The sequence below is a fragment of the Syzygium oleosum genome, unplaced genomic scaffold, assembly GCF_021117445.2.
Source record: "Syzygium oleosum isolate NSW1041296 unplaced genomic scaffold, Sole_v2.1 Sole_v2.10, whole genome shotgun sequence".
Classification (NCBI taxonomy): domain Eukaryota; kingdom Viridiplantae; phylum Streptophyta; class Magnoliopsida; order Myrtales; family Myrtaceae; genus Syzygium; species Syzygium oleosum.
Window position 1 is genome coordinate 11,902,427 of NW_026607494.1, and position 13,810 is coordinate 11,916,236.

Sequence of the window (13,810 nt, forward strand, 5' to 3'; positions counted from 1 at the left end):
ATTTTGCATTCGAATAAAAATGCGTTTATTAAAAATACTGATTCCAAAACGCATTTTCGATTTCGTAACGTATTTTGATTCCGGAATGAGTTTTTGGCAAGAAAAAGAGAAGCTACTTTTTGTAGCTTCTTGATTCCGGAATGCATTCTCCCTATTTTCTCACAAATTTTTTTCCAAAAAATGCATAAAAATTGAAAAATTCTACAAAAATTCATAAAAATTTTCAGAAAATAAAAAAAAGTCGATTTTAGGAAAATATGAAATTTGGTGAATTTTTTTTAAAAAATAAAAAAAAATCAAAAATTTCAAAACTTTTGAGAATAAGCTTAAAACACATGTGCCACCCACTTTTAGTGAAATTTAAATTTTTTGAGGTGCCAAAAAATCAAAAATTTCAAAACTTCACAAAATGGCTTAAAATACCGCCACCTACTTTGAGTGAAATTTAAATTTTTTGAGGTGCCAAAAAAATAAAATTAATAAAAAATAAAAATTTTCAAAACTTCACAAAATGGCTTAAAATACCGTGCGCCACCTACTTTGAGTGAAATTTAAATTTTTGAGGTGCCAAAAATATAATTAATAAAAAAATAAAAAATTTCAAAACTTCACAAAATCGCTTAAATATCGTACCACCCACTTTGAGTAAAATTTAAATTTTTGAGATACCCAAAAAAAAAAAATTCAAAACTTCACAAAATGGCTTAGAATACCTGTGGCCACCCACTTTGAGTGAAATTTAAATCTTTTTAGGTGCCAAAAAAAAATTAAAAAAAAAAATCAAAAATTTCAAAATTTTACAAAATGGCTTATAATACATGTTGCCACCCACTTTGAGTAAAATTTAAATTTTTTTAGGTGCAAAAAAATCAACAAATCAAAGCAGTTGCATTCGAAATCAATTTCTTGAGCGAGAATTAGTAATGTTTTACCAAACAGATTTCTCCTCCAGAAATCAATTTCTGGCAAGAATTTGATTTTCTAGAACAGAATGGTTACCATTCGCACCCTAAACACCGGTCTCGAAAAATTAGAACAAAATCTAACAAAATTGCATTCTTCAATCGATGTCATCATGGGATACTTCTTTGCAAGGGAAAATGTGTGTGTGTGAATATACCGATTTGTAGCTAAGTTTGATGTAAACCGGTTTGTTCGGTCTTTTATTGATTAAGGAAAAACAACCTTACTTATTGATGATTATATCTTGGAAATCTTAATGCCATAATGCCTTTCGATTGGTATATGTAGATCAAATCACTCGCGAATCTCACACAGGCCTAAACAACATATGCGCACAAAATTATTTCCTTTACTAAGAAATGAAACTCTACTCGCTCGATTTGATTATTCAAATGATGAGTACTTGTGTATTTCGATTGACATTTGATGCTCTTCTGATTTTAACAGTTCATAAATCTTGAAGGATATATCGAAGAAGGGCTATTTATTTCAATTGACACAAATTCTTACCGAATCTTCTAGGAAGTTATAGTTGAGGATGGAATACACACACATACATACATACCGGTCTTGTCTAAATGGGTGGGTGGGCGGTTCCACAATTGGAATCGAACCGGTCTCCATGGGAATTACCGGTTCTAAGCCGATTTGGTCTAGTTTTTGGTGGTTTCCGGTTCTTTTGCACATCCCTACTTATTAGCGAGACGAAGCGACGAGACGTTTTAGCAGTTTTGGGTTCTGAGTCAAAGAGAAAACCCAAGTTGGCCCAATTAAAAGGAGAGAGAGAGAGAGGTTTGAGTTGCTGCTCCAACTGGAGTCCTGGATCTTGATTGTGGGCCTAGGCCCATCCATAAGTCGTTTAGTTGGGCTGGACGAAGGAAAGCCCATACAGTATTTTGAACACCGAAGCATCGATCATGTGGATCCCACATGGACCCTAGATAAACAAGGGTCTGCATAGGCTTGGGTCTATATACGTGGCGTCTTGAAATGTCTTCGTTTCCTAAAATTATTCGGGATGTTAAAATGATAAATTGTTTGACCGAATTATTTGATAATCACAACAAATTACGACTCTGCAATTGAATTTGTTGATCTAGAAAAATTTCTAAAGAACTTTTTCCTGAAGCCGTGATATATTTAGGTATTTGACTTTGTAGAAGGTTATTTGACTCTGTTAATGGGTCGAGATGGTCAAAATAGAGTTAGAATTTATGAAAATGCTTTGAAATCTATGAACATTACAAACTTTATAAGAACATAAAATTTATTGGTTATGTGCAGTATCCGAAAACGTTGTTATAATTTTAGTAACTTCGATATGCATAAATGAATAGAATTGGCGCGTAAGTTGTTATTGGAGATTAACGGTGCAAAACGTGTATTTGTATGACGGGATCGATATACCCCGAAAAGTATATAGGGTAATTATCAAGATTGAATTTCATTGACTTAAGATTACTTGGCCATTCTACAGGCCTTGCTAATTATTTTTGGTGGTTTTAATTTTTTTTTGGCTTATCAGCGCTTAGAACGAACATCGAAGTCCGCCTTAATTGATTATCAAAATTTCAAATATCTTTTGAAGAATAACCATGTTGCCCTTAAACCTCACCTTACCAACCACTTATCACTAATATAATATGTCGCATTCCTTAGTTTTTCACCTAGTTTCTTATTTTCGAATTAAATCATGCATGACATCATTTCTTTTAACTCTAGCCTGTTAATATTCCCTTGGGGAAAAAGTTAGGGTGTTTGGTGAATTTTTTGGGACCACCTTGGGGAAAAGTTAGCATTGGGAAAGTTGAAAACCCAAGATGTGGGGACTTGCCTTGGGTTTTGAGCATTTTCGAAAGGTAAGTTTTAGGGCTAATGAATTATTTTGTACATTTGGCTATCAGTTCCAATGTCACAAGCCGTTGCTCTATCATATTAAGTTTTGAGTATTGAAATGGTCGAGTATTGGTTATTGACGAAATTAGGCAGACTTAGATTACATAATCTAATTATGATTATTAGAATAAAAGCTCCGCTCCTTCAGTAATAAGTCATACTAATTTTTACGATGAGTTATGATTTAGAGAAAATAAGCAATGATTTCGATAATTAAGTCATAAGAGGTCGAGAAAGGTTATTATTTTTGCTCAGGATCTCTCAAAACTATATTATGGAACAATTCCCAATTGTTTTCACAAAGCACTTCAGTGACTTGTGATCCTTGTGAGCTTTGAATATGAATACAATTTGACCCTTCAATTTTTTTCCTTCTTTTTTTTTTTTTTTTTGTTTCAAAGATCATTTCTTTCATTGAAAGTAACTGCACCGCACCTACCTAAGCTTCTTGCAGCCCAGAAAAAAATGCTTTTGCCCATACCACAAAGACAAACTCAAGTAAAGAAACTGCACCGCACCTACCTAAGCTTCTTGCAGCCCAGAAAAAATGCTTTTGCCCATACCACAAAGACAGACACTAGTCTCTGAAGGCCCTAGCTTTCCTTTTGAAGTATCTTGCTTTGAGCTATAGCCATTAGCAAAGATAGAACCTCCTTCAACATCACCAATTCTTCTCCTCTCTCCACGCTCATTCATTAGCAATACGAAAGTAGAAACATCCGACTTGGGCGATCAAAACAGTTCGGCAGGCAAACAGGCTCCATTCTCATCGCCCTGCACTGATGGAGAAGGGAGGACCCATGTGAGATGTGTTTGATGAGAAGAGTTGACAGATTCATTTATGACCAAGGAATCGATGCCAAATAGAGCAGTTGAAGCTGACATGGAAACCTCAGAGCAGGGGAACTGATAGAGACAGAACGACCGGAAATGGTTCCAACGAAAGTGAAATCAAAGAGTTTAACCAAAAAAAAAAAAAATCAAAGAGGTTGTTGGAGTGCAATTGAAGCCACGTGAACGAGGGTGGGGAGCTATATGCATAAACCGGGTTGATGTCATTATTCCTTCCGACGACTTGTGCATCCGTTGTCCTCTTATTGGGTTGCTACAAAGTTATCTGGAGATGACTTACTTTAACTCTCACTGTGTTTGTTTGAGCGAAAAAATTTTGGGCGAATTAGTTTTTCGGAGACGAGTCACTAGAAAATTGTCCTATCGAGTTTTTTCGAGGGACTCCTAGAATATTTCAAGGGTGTCATAAAAAGAATATACACGTAATTAATGCGAGTAGTTAGTAGATGGGTCGCTCCTGACATCATTCGACTCTTTCAAGTCTTCTTGCGAGATTCTCTCCCAACATTTTGCAGGGGAACGTTAAACTAGCTAGCTCGTGACACACGCATAGTTGGTCGCTGCCTTCTTTGTTCCCTCCATTCTTCTTCTTCCTCTTCTTCTCCCGCTCAATGCTCTAAGATCTCTCCATTCGCTACTGTCTCTGTGTAAGAACTCTTACTTTACGTCGATTTTTCTTTTCTCTTTTTCCTCCTCCGTGGTTGCTGTCTCTACATGGCTTGTCATGTAACGTGACGTTCACTGTGTTTCGGGGTACTTTATGGTCCGATGACACTACTGCAACAACGATGAAGCTGTTTTATTATATGTTTCTTCGTTTTGTGTGAACGATCAACGTGAATGCTGGTTTGTGAACTCTTATACTTCTAAGCTTCGTTGCTCATGCTTCATTCTTCTTCTTCTCTTCTCGGTCTTATGTGCCACCATTTTCCCGGTCTCCTCCTTGCGGCGTTCCCATGTCATGAGTCTGATGTAATGGGCTGTTTCTATTATCTTATGCTGAAGCAGTGCTTTGCTGCCCTGCACCAATTTTATCTACAATAGAAGATGAACGTCACCAGCTCCAAGTTTAACTTTTATCTGTTTGGGAATCATATGAGAACCTTTAGTTGCTACTGGGTTCTTGGTAGAGTTTGATTTTATGCTAGCTAAGCAGCTACTGAAAACAGCCCGCTGCAATTTTACACTGTGGAGAATGAAGAAACCTTGTAAAGAGAAAGCTATATTCACTTATTGATGTCATCATTTTCTTCTTTTGAAAGATTCTGCGATATAAGATAGAGAGTATCTCGATTTTTTTTTCACCTGAGCTTGTTCATTTGATTAGTTAGAATGCTTGATGACTGAGCAGTGAACTATTCCACTTTTCACACAATTTTTGGCAGAAAAGCTTGCATTGGAGAATTTTGGGTGTGTTCTAAAGAAAATCGACAAAGTTACTGGCAACATGGAGGAAAACCGAAATCTGCCGCATCCTGTTCCAACCCCAAATCTTCCTCCCAACAGCAAGCCTGAGCGCATGGATTTTCCTAAATACTCCATCATTGGCAGGCCTGGGATAGGGAGGGCTGGAAGGCCAATAAATCTGCTCACCAACCACTTTAAAGTTTCTGTCAATGTTCCAGATGCAGTGTTTTACCAGTACAGTGTATGTTTAGCTTGTTATATGAGCAAGCATTTTGTCCTGGTAGTTACCCAAGTGAATACATCTCGTTACCTTTTTTAATATGTTAAATACATCGAGATCTCTCTTTCGCAGGTTTCTCTTACTTCAGAAGATAAGAGAGCTGTCGAGGGAAAGGGAATCGGGAGAAAGCTTATTGACAAACTATATCAAACCTATTCTTCTGAACTTGCTGGTAAGAAATTTGCTTATGATGGAGAAAAAACTCTGTATACAGTGGGTCCCCTGCCGCAGAACGAGCTCGAATTCACTGTGGTTCTTGAGGATACTTTTGCAAAGAGGTATGTACGTTATAAAATTCCTTGCAAGTTCCTTTCCTAAAGTTGAATCAAAAGCCACTAAATTAATGTGTGGTGTTGCACTTTTCCTTCATGTGTCAGGGAAAGTGAGAACCTTCGCGGCGGCGAGAGTTCTAGTAAACGGTCAAAACGCTCTTTTCAGTCGAGGACTTTTAATGTAGAAATAAGCTATGCTGCAAAAGTGCCCTTGAAGTCGATCTTACTTGGTTTAAAAGGAAGGGATAAGGAAAATAATGCTCAGGATGCTCTAAGAGTGCTTGATATAGCATTGAGACAGACAGCGGCGAAAAGGTAATATTCTTGTTACTATTTTACTCATTTCTATTGCGTGGTGATGACTATTATTTGCTGTTGCGGGGCTGTTGGATATGCAGGGGATGTCTTCTGGTAAGACAGTCATTCTTCCATGATGATTTAAGTAATTTCACAGATGTCGGAGGAGGTGTAACTGGTGTTAAAGGTTTTCATGCCAGCTTTTGTCCAACTAAGGGTGGCTTGTCCCTGAATATGGGTAGGATTCTTTTTATACCACTCACTGTATTTCTTTCGACACGACATGTCCACTTATCCTTATCCTTTCCTTTAATGAAGATGTGTCTACGACAATGATCCTTAAACCGGGATCTGTGATTGATTTCCTTGTAGTCAACCAGAATGTGAGCGAAAGTCGTTATCTCGACTGGGCTAAGGTAAAGAAACTGTTGGACTTCATGCTATAGATTATAAATGGCTCCAAATCTATGTAATGTCATCCTTTTATGCAGGCCAAGAGGATGCTGAAGAATCTAAGGGTTAAGACCACACATCGCAATATGGAGTACAAAATAGTTGGTCTTAGTGAGAAGCCATGCAATCAGCAATTGTATGTGATATCTATGTAGCTTCTTAGCCATTTTTTCTTTCCTGGAAAACAGAAGGAACTTTAACATTTTCCTGTTGTCCCCAAGTTTCTCTATGAAACCGAGAAATAGGAAAGGCCAAGATGAGGAGGAGCAGACTGTGGATATTACTGTATGTGAATATTTCATCAAGCACCATGGCATTGAGCTTAGAGACTCTGCATGCTTGCCATGCCTTGATGTTGGCAAGCCAAATCGGCCAAATTACCTACCCTTGGAGGTGAGAAACCTTTTTCTGCTTTTTGTTGTTTTTCTCGTAATGGTTCAACTTCAAGGTTATTAACCTAAGCATCGAGGTCTAACTCTCTAAATATTTTCCCGTTTGCTTCTTACAGCTTTGTTCACTTGTTTCACTTCAACGCTATACAAAAGCACTATCATCAATGCAGAGAGCATCTTTAGTTGAAAAATCCAGGCAAAAGCCTCCGGAGAGGATGAGAACTATAGTTGATGTACATACTGCAGATCACTTGGCGTCATCGATCTCTGTTGTTTTTTTTCTTCTCCTCCGTGAGTATATAAAGATGCAATCTCTTTTCTTAAAATTATAGGCTTTGAGAAAGTACCGTTACGATGAGGATCCTGTGCTAGCTGAGTGTGGTATTTCCTTAGAAAAGCAATTGACCCAGGTTGAAGGCCGTGTTCTTGAATCCCCAAAGGTACGTCCTGGTGCATTACACGCCCTACGGCCTATAGAGCTAAGAGGGTTTTCACTTTGCCTTAGTTAACGTGTATTTTGTCACTGACAGCTGAAGGTGGGGAACGGTTATGATTGCATCCCTCGTAATGGGCGGTGGAACTACAATCAAAGGGTAGTGTCTTGGACTCCTGCATGTGTCGTTTGTGAAAATCTGCTATATCGTACTCTTAATCTTTTATTTTCGGTTTCCTTCTTAATTAATCATCTGTTTCCCACAATTTCTTTTAAACCCGATCTGTAGACCCTTTTGCAACCTTTCAACATCAAACGCTGGGCTATTGTCAACTTCTCTGCTCGTTGTGATACAAGTCGCCTTTCACGTGAGTTCATCGACTGTGGTCGGAAGAAGGGTGTGGTACGTCAAACGAGAGTAAATGGTCATGCACAGCTGATTCTCTTCCTTTTTTGACCTCTCTCTCTGTCTCTCTCTCAGCAAATTGAACGTCCAGACTTAGTTATTGAGGAAGATTCACAAATGCGAAGGGAGAATCCTGTTAGAAGGGCAGAAAGGATGTCCAAGAGGGTGTTTGAGACGATAGAAAACAAGTTTAAATGTAAACCTGATCTCGTTCTCTGTGTCTTGGCGGAGCGGAAGAACTCTGATATCTATGGTAGTAGTATTATTGTGCTTGGCTTGGTTTTACTTATATTTTGGTGGGTTGTCAACTTTATGTCCTTTTCATTTCAAAGGGCCTTGGAAGAAGATTTGTCTCAGTGACTTTGGTGTTGTCACGCAATGCATTTCCCCATTTAAGATAAATGATCAATACCTTACAAATGTGCTTCTTAAAGTCAATTCAAAGGTAAATGTGCAAGGCCACAGTTTTGAAGGTAATTAGTTTTCTGGCTCTTTCCTACGCTGACATTTACTTTTGGCAGCTCGGGGGAATAAATTCTTTGTTGGCAATGGAGCACTCTTCAAGTGTTCCCATAATAAAGGATACTCCTACAATGATTCTGGGTATGGATGTCTCTCATGGCTCTCCTGGCAGATCAGATATGCCATCCATTGCTGCGGTAAATGGTCCAAGTAGAGCTATTAAACATTATAACGACCATTGTCCATGTTGTTCCTGTAACAATCTTATTGCATCTTGATTAGGTTGTTGGCTCTCGATGCTGGCCATTGATTTCGAGATATAGAGCATCTGTAAGAACACAGTCACCGAAGATGGAGATGATTGATGCTTTATTCAAGCCTTTGGCTAATGGGGATGATGATGGTATCATGCGGTACGTATATCCTGGTCTCCTGCCATTCAAGTTTTATTCTTAATCAGCATTAGCTATCATAGAAGAGTTCGAGCGTGTGCTAATGTCTCATTGAATTACTCTGAAAACCATACTTTATCTAATAACGATAAAACTTCTCAATTGTTTGTGCACATGCGACTATGTTTCTATTTCCTCAGGTAGTTTTGTCATTGGTGTGCATGCTACCGATGCAAGCTATGAAAATCTGCGACATAAGAACGGTGGATTTATCGTGCATGTGCACTGATTTCAAAACATACGTTTTCTATGTTAATGGGTTCTGGCCATATCTCTGTGCTCTTAGTTTTATCATTGTCATCTCTATATATTTACTTTGGCCACAATTAGACATGGTCTGTGACACAATTCTATTATTTTAGTTTATACAAGAGTAGATTTTCCTTATCCTTTTGCAGAGAACTGCTCATAGACTTCTACAGGTCAAGCAATGGACGCAAGCCAACTCAGATAATTATTTTCCGGTATTGTTGCATTTGATTTCTAAATGCCAAAGATAATTTCTAGCTGTCTATCTCAACCATATGGATCACTGTCTGGCAGCTCAGCTCGTTGTTTAATGAGTTTCGAAATGTGATTAATTGATCTTATATAGTCAAAATGTTATCAAGTCATGCTGCTGCCTGCTTGTTGCTTTTAAATATCTAAGTTTGTCTGTTTGTTCTGTGATCTCCTCGAGAAATTGAGGATGGCCCAGTTTTTTCTTTTTCCTTTTCGTTTTTCATTTTGCCCCGTCTTTCTTTCTGATATCGTGATAACGGTTGTATATAAAACTTAATTGCAGTCTAATTATCTTACGAAAACTGTCATTCATTGAAAGGTCATTTTGCTGATTTTCCTGCATAGGGGTATGCTCATTGTATACTGAATTCTGTATATCAAGCCATGAAGTGCTGGTTGTTATGTTATACCTTAAATCGCTCTAACTTCTTAGTAAAACTTGGTGATTTTAATGTCCTTGTGATTATTGTTCGATCAGCCTTGCATTCAAGGTCGTTCCTTAATGTCCACTATTCATTTGCCACATTCATCGTTTTTCCAGTCCAATTGTGATACACTCTTTCTATTTTATGGACTACTAGCTATTTACAGTTCCATTTTTCTCTCCATTGCTTAGTAGAGATAAGTAGTACTAGCTTGGATTTCCAATCATATCAAACCGTCTTAATCCAATGAATATGGCTCTCTAACGTTGAACATCAAATGATAAATCCTAATTGCAGGGCTGTCCCAGAAGAGCATCTGTTCAGACCTCAGTTGACATTTAGGCATTGTTAATTAGTTTCTGATGCTATTAACCTTGCATTGCGTAACTGATATTTTCCAAATGGGGTTGTTTACCTGCTTTTCTTTGCCTTGATATCCATTCTCTTTTCATAGGGATGGAGTGGGTGAGTCGCAGTTCAATCAAGTTTTAGGCATCGAACTGGAGCAAATTGTCAAGGTTTGGCTCTGGTTGTGCATCTTTTGTTTCCCTTTTCATTGATCTATAGCGACTTCATGCATGTTGATAATCTATAAGTTCCTGTTTAAGATTGCGTCTAGTCAGATATATTTCAAGCTATAAATGTAGTCAAATTTCAGACCCCTGGAAGTAACATCTTTCAAGTTGGCAACATAGGATTGATGTTTCTCATATGAACACAGCTCGGAATGTCAAAGCTTGCTATTTGTGTCCGATTGCTTGCGAGCATATGCAATGGGTTTTATGGTCCTTATGTGTGGTACAGGCCTATCAGAATATGGGGGAGACCAGAATTCCAAAATTCACTGTAATCGTGGGGCAGAAGAATCACCACACTAAGCTTTTTCAAGCCAATTCTCCCGAAAATGTTCCACCTGGTATGTTCCTTGCAATTAATGGTTCTCTCTAGCAACGTATCTTTTCTTCTCATCCCCAACATCTCTCTCTGTCCCTCTCCAGGGACAGTGGTGGATTCAATGATCGTGCATCCGAGAAACTACGACTTCTACATGTGTGCTCATGCCGGGATGATTGTGAGTGCTTTTTGTTTTTGAGGAGAGAATCTGAAGTTATGCACCTCAATTAGCCTGTTAAAAATCTGGTTTTATATTAAAATGCATATTCCTGTCCTATGGTAAGATCTTTTGAGAACTTGTTTCTGCCGTTGGCTTAAAAAGACTATTTCCAAGGGCTGAGGCTGCTATAATCCAAATAACAGTAGGTCCTTTTGAGTATGATCTACTCATCAGCAACTTCAAACCCAAACATTCTTTCTCTACTTTGGTTTAACACCATATTATTTGGTTTTCATGAACAATAGGGAACTTCTAGACCAGCACACTATCATGTTCTGATTGATGAGATCGGTTTCTCAGCTGACGGATTACAAAATCTGATTCACTCACTATGCTATGTGTAAGATTTTGCTGATTCTCTAATTTGGCAGTCAGTTCGATTGTCCCTGTTGACATCTTCTTGTTCCTTGTCTCCAATCAGGTATCAAAGGAGCACCACTGCTGTCTCGATTGGTAATTTTCTTATCGTCGATGCTCTCGCATTCCCCAGCCTTCTATGTAGGAGCGGTTGCGTCCCTGCTTATTATGCCCGTCTTGATAGTTAATCAAATACCTTTGCCTTCTGCAGTTGCTCCGATATATTACGCACACCTTGTTGCAAAGCAGATGTCCCAATTTATCAAGTTCGACGATTTAACAGAAACCTCGTCCGGACAAGAAAGCAGCGCATCTGCTCCTCCCGTACCCGACCTCCCCAGGTTGCACAAGAATGTCTGCAGCTCTATGTTCTTCTGTTAGAGTGCTGCTCACTGCTCTCCGTGAATGCCGCTGGTTGGATCGATGTTCATAATTCATAGAGTTAGGTACTAAGTTCGCATGCAGGCGAGATCTAGTTTAGTCGTTTTATAGGTTTACCATATAGAAGAGCTAACTACAGCCAACACCAGAAGCCACCAGTCCAGTGTATAGGAAAATTTTGGAGCGCTTAATGCCAAAGGAAGCTAGGGGCCTGTTTAGTAATGGTTCTTTTTCTGTTTCGGGTTCTTTTGTTCTCCGGAACATAAAAGGAATAGAAATTCCTTTAGTAACGTCAATTCGTTTTTTTGTTCCTCAAAATAGAAAATAGATTTGGAATAAAAATAAAAAGTAAAAAAAATTTGCTTTTTTATTTTTGAAACAAAAAAAAGAAACAATAGAGAAATAATATCAACTTTCTTTCTTTCACAAGATATTAACATACTAAATCCTAAACCCAAATCATAAACCCTAAACCCCAAAACCTTAAACCTCAATACCCAAATCCATAACAATAAAATCAAAAACCCGAAACCCTAAACCCTAAAACCCCAAAACCCAAATCCTTAACCTTCGAAACCCCAAACCCTAAACCGAAACACTAAACCCTAAACCCCGAAACTCCAAACCCAAAACCTTAAAAACTAAGCCCTAAAATCGTAATTCCAAGCTCTAAATCCTAAAATGCTAAACTGCAAAACCCCAAACCCTATACCCTAAATTCCAAGCCCCAATACCCAAAACCCGAATTTCTAAAACCCCAAACCCGAAACATTAAACCCCAAACCCCAAAGTCGAAACTCTAAAACCTAAACTCCAAATCCTAAACCCTAAAATCTAAAACCTAAACCCCAAACCCTAAATCTCAAAACCGAAATTCAAAAACCCTAACCCTAACCCCAAATCCTAAAATCCTACATCCTAAACTGCAATTTCCTTGACCACCACCGGGTGTTTTCTTTTTATATAATGAGTAATTTTAATTTTCTTTATGATTGTATTAAGGTCATTTAATTCTATATCATAATATATTATTATTCTATTTTTAGTCCATTTTTATCCAAACATAAATTGTTAAGTCCCATAAACTGCAATTTTCTCAACCACCATCCGGTAGTTGTCTCTAAGGAGTAATTTTCTTTATGATTGTATTGAGGTCATCCAATTCTATATCATAATATATTCTTATTCTATTTCTAGTCCAACTTTATCCAAACATAAATGGTTAAGTTTCCACTGACAATTTTATAATTAAATAAAAAAATTGGGAGAAGGAATTTTTAGTGTCCTACCAAACGCATTTCTATTCATTTTCTACTTTGGGAATAGAAATTTTGTGCAGTTACTAAGGGCCCGTTTGGTAACGTGCCAAATAGTGAAAATTTCTGTTCTTTTGTTCCCAGAAATAGTTTGGGAACAGAAATGCGTTTGGTAAATTTTTTATTCCTTGGCACATTTTTGCAAAAATTTGTGCCGAGAAACAGTTTTGGAAGAGAAACAAGAAGTAAAAAAAAGTTGCTTCTTGTTTCTCGGCACAATTTTGAGAATCAGTTTTTTTTTTTTTCTTATTTTTGTGTTGTTCTTCCTCGGGCCGGTGCCCGCGACCGGCCATGGCCAAAGAAGAAAGTAGAAAGAAAAAAAAATAAACAATTCAAAATATTATTAAAATATTATTTGGGAACAGAAATTTTGTAGTAGTACCAAACGCATTTCTGTTCTTTTCTACTCTAGGAATAGAAATTTTGGACAGTTTATCAAACGCCTTCAAATACTCAGAAATTGTTTCCGGGCACAGAATAAAAAAAAATCATTTCTGTTCAGAAATAGCGCCCGGGCACAGAATGGTATTCATGCGCACCCTAAACGCATTTTTTTCCCAGAAACTTGTCTACGGAATAGAAATAGAAAAAACTATTTTTGAATAGAAATTATTTCTAGAAATAGAAACGTTACTAAACAAACCCTAAATATCTCTAAATTTTACAGCTCTAGCTTCTAAAGCTATGACTGTCTGGTCGTCTTACTACTCGATCACCAGTTTGGTGTAATCTACTCTTTGATCTGTCATTATTTATCGGCTAATCTTCGCACGATTTTCATCCGAATGCAATGCAGTCTTGAATGCAGTTCCCTGGTCTACGAGTTTTACCCCTTGTTATCTATGTTGCTCCATTGATATGAAGATGCAAACATGATCTCTACTTCGTTATATGTCGTTACTGTCCTTAATTATTTGCAACTTGACAATTCTACAAGTTTACTTTGTGTTTTTTAGAGCGACCGGTTGAAATTTACTCCCTTCCGATCCAATGACTTAGATTGGGCTCGAGATCGATCCTCCATTTTAATGTCATTTCCCATTCTCACAAGACTCCTTAAAATACATGAGAACTAGACATGCTCAATCAGAAATAATTACCAAAGAAATTTAAATCTATTGCAATTATATCAATTTAGTCATAAATTTTTT

The 13,810-nt window shown here is 37.6% G+C and overlaps 1 protein-coding gene across 3 annotated transcripts; it reads left to right on the forward strand.

Annotated features, from left to right (window-relative positions):
• Positions 1-4,173: 4,173 nt before the first annotated feature.
• LOC115680017 (protein argonaute 16-like) lies at positions 4,174-11,646 on the forward strand. Of its 3 annotated transcripts, XM_030603768.2 has the most exons (23): positions 4,208-4,358; positions 5,097-5,359; positions 5,471-5,676; positions 5,776-5,985; positions 6,069-6,205; positions 6,286-6,383; positions 6,459-6,556; positions 6,642-6,813; positions 6,929-7,045; positions 7,145-7,252; positions 7,343-7,405; positions 7,535-7,648; positions 7,727-7,904; positions 7,984-8,096; positions 8,173-8,310; positions 8,396-8,526; positions 8,964-9,029; positions 9,946-10,009; positions 10,296-10,407; positions 10,490-10,563; positions 10,851-10,945; positions 11,027-11,058; positions 11,174-11,646. In XM_030603768.2, the coding sequence occupies exons 2-23, from the start codon at positions 5,159-5,161 to the stop codon at positions 11,341-11,343; spliced, it is 2,697 nt and encodes an 898-aa protein (XP_030459628.2). In that variant the 5' UTR covers positions 4,208-4,358; positions 5,097-5,158; the 3' UTR covers positions 11,344-11,646. The 3 variants fall into 3 exon arrangements, 2 of the variants coding, with proteins under 2 accessions (XP_056171460.1, XP_030459628.2); XM_056315485.1 differs by lacking the exon at positions 10,851-10,945 and having other exon boundaries at positions 4,180-4,358; positions 11,147-11,281; XR_008817346.1 differs by lacking the exons at positions 10,851-10,945; positions 11,027-11,058; positions 11,174-11,646 and having other exon boundaries at positions 4,174-4,358; positions 10,213-10,407.
• Positions 11,647-13,810: the final 2,164 nt, after the last annotated feature.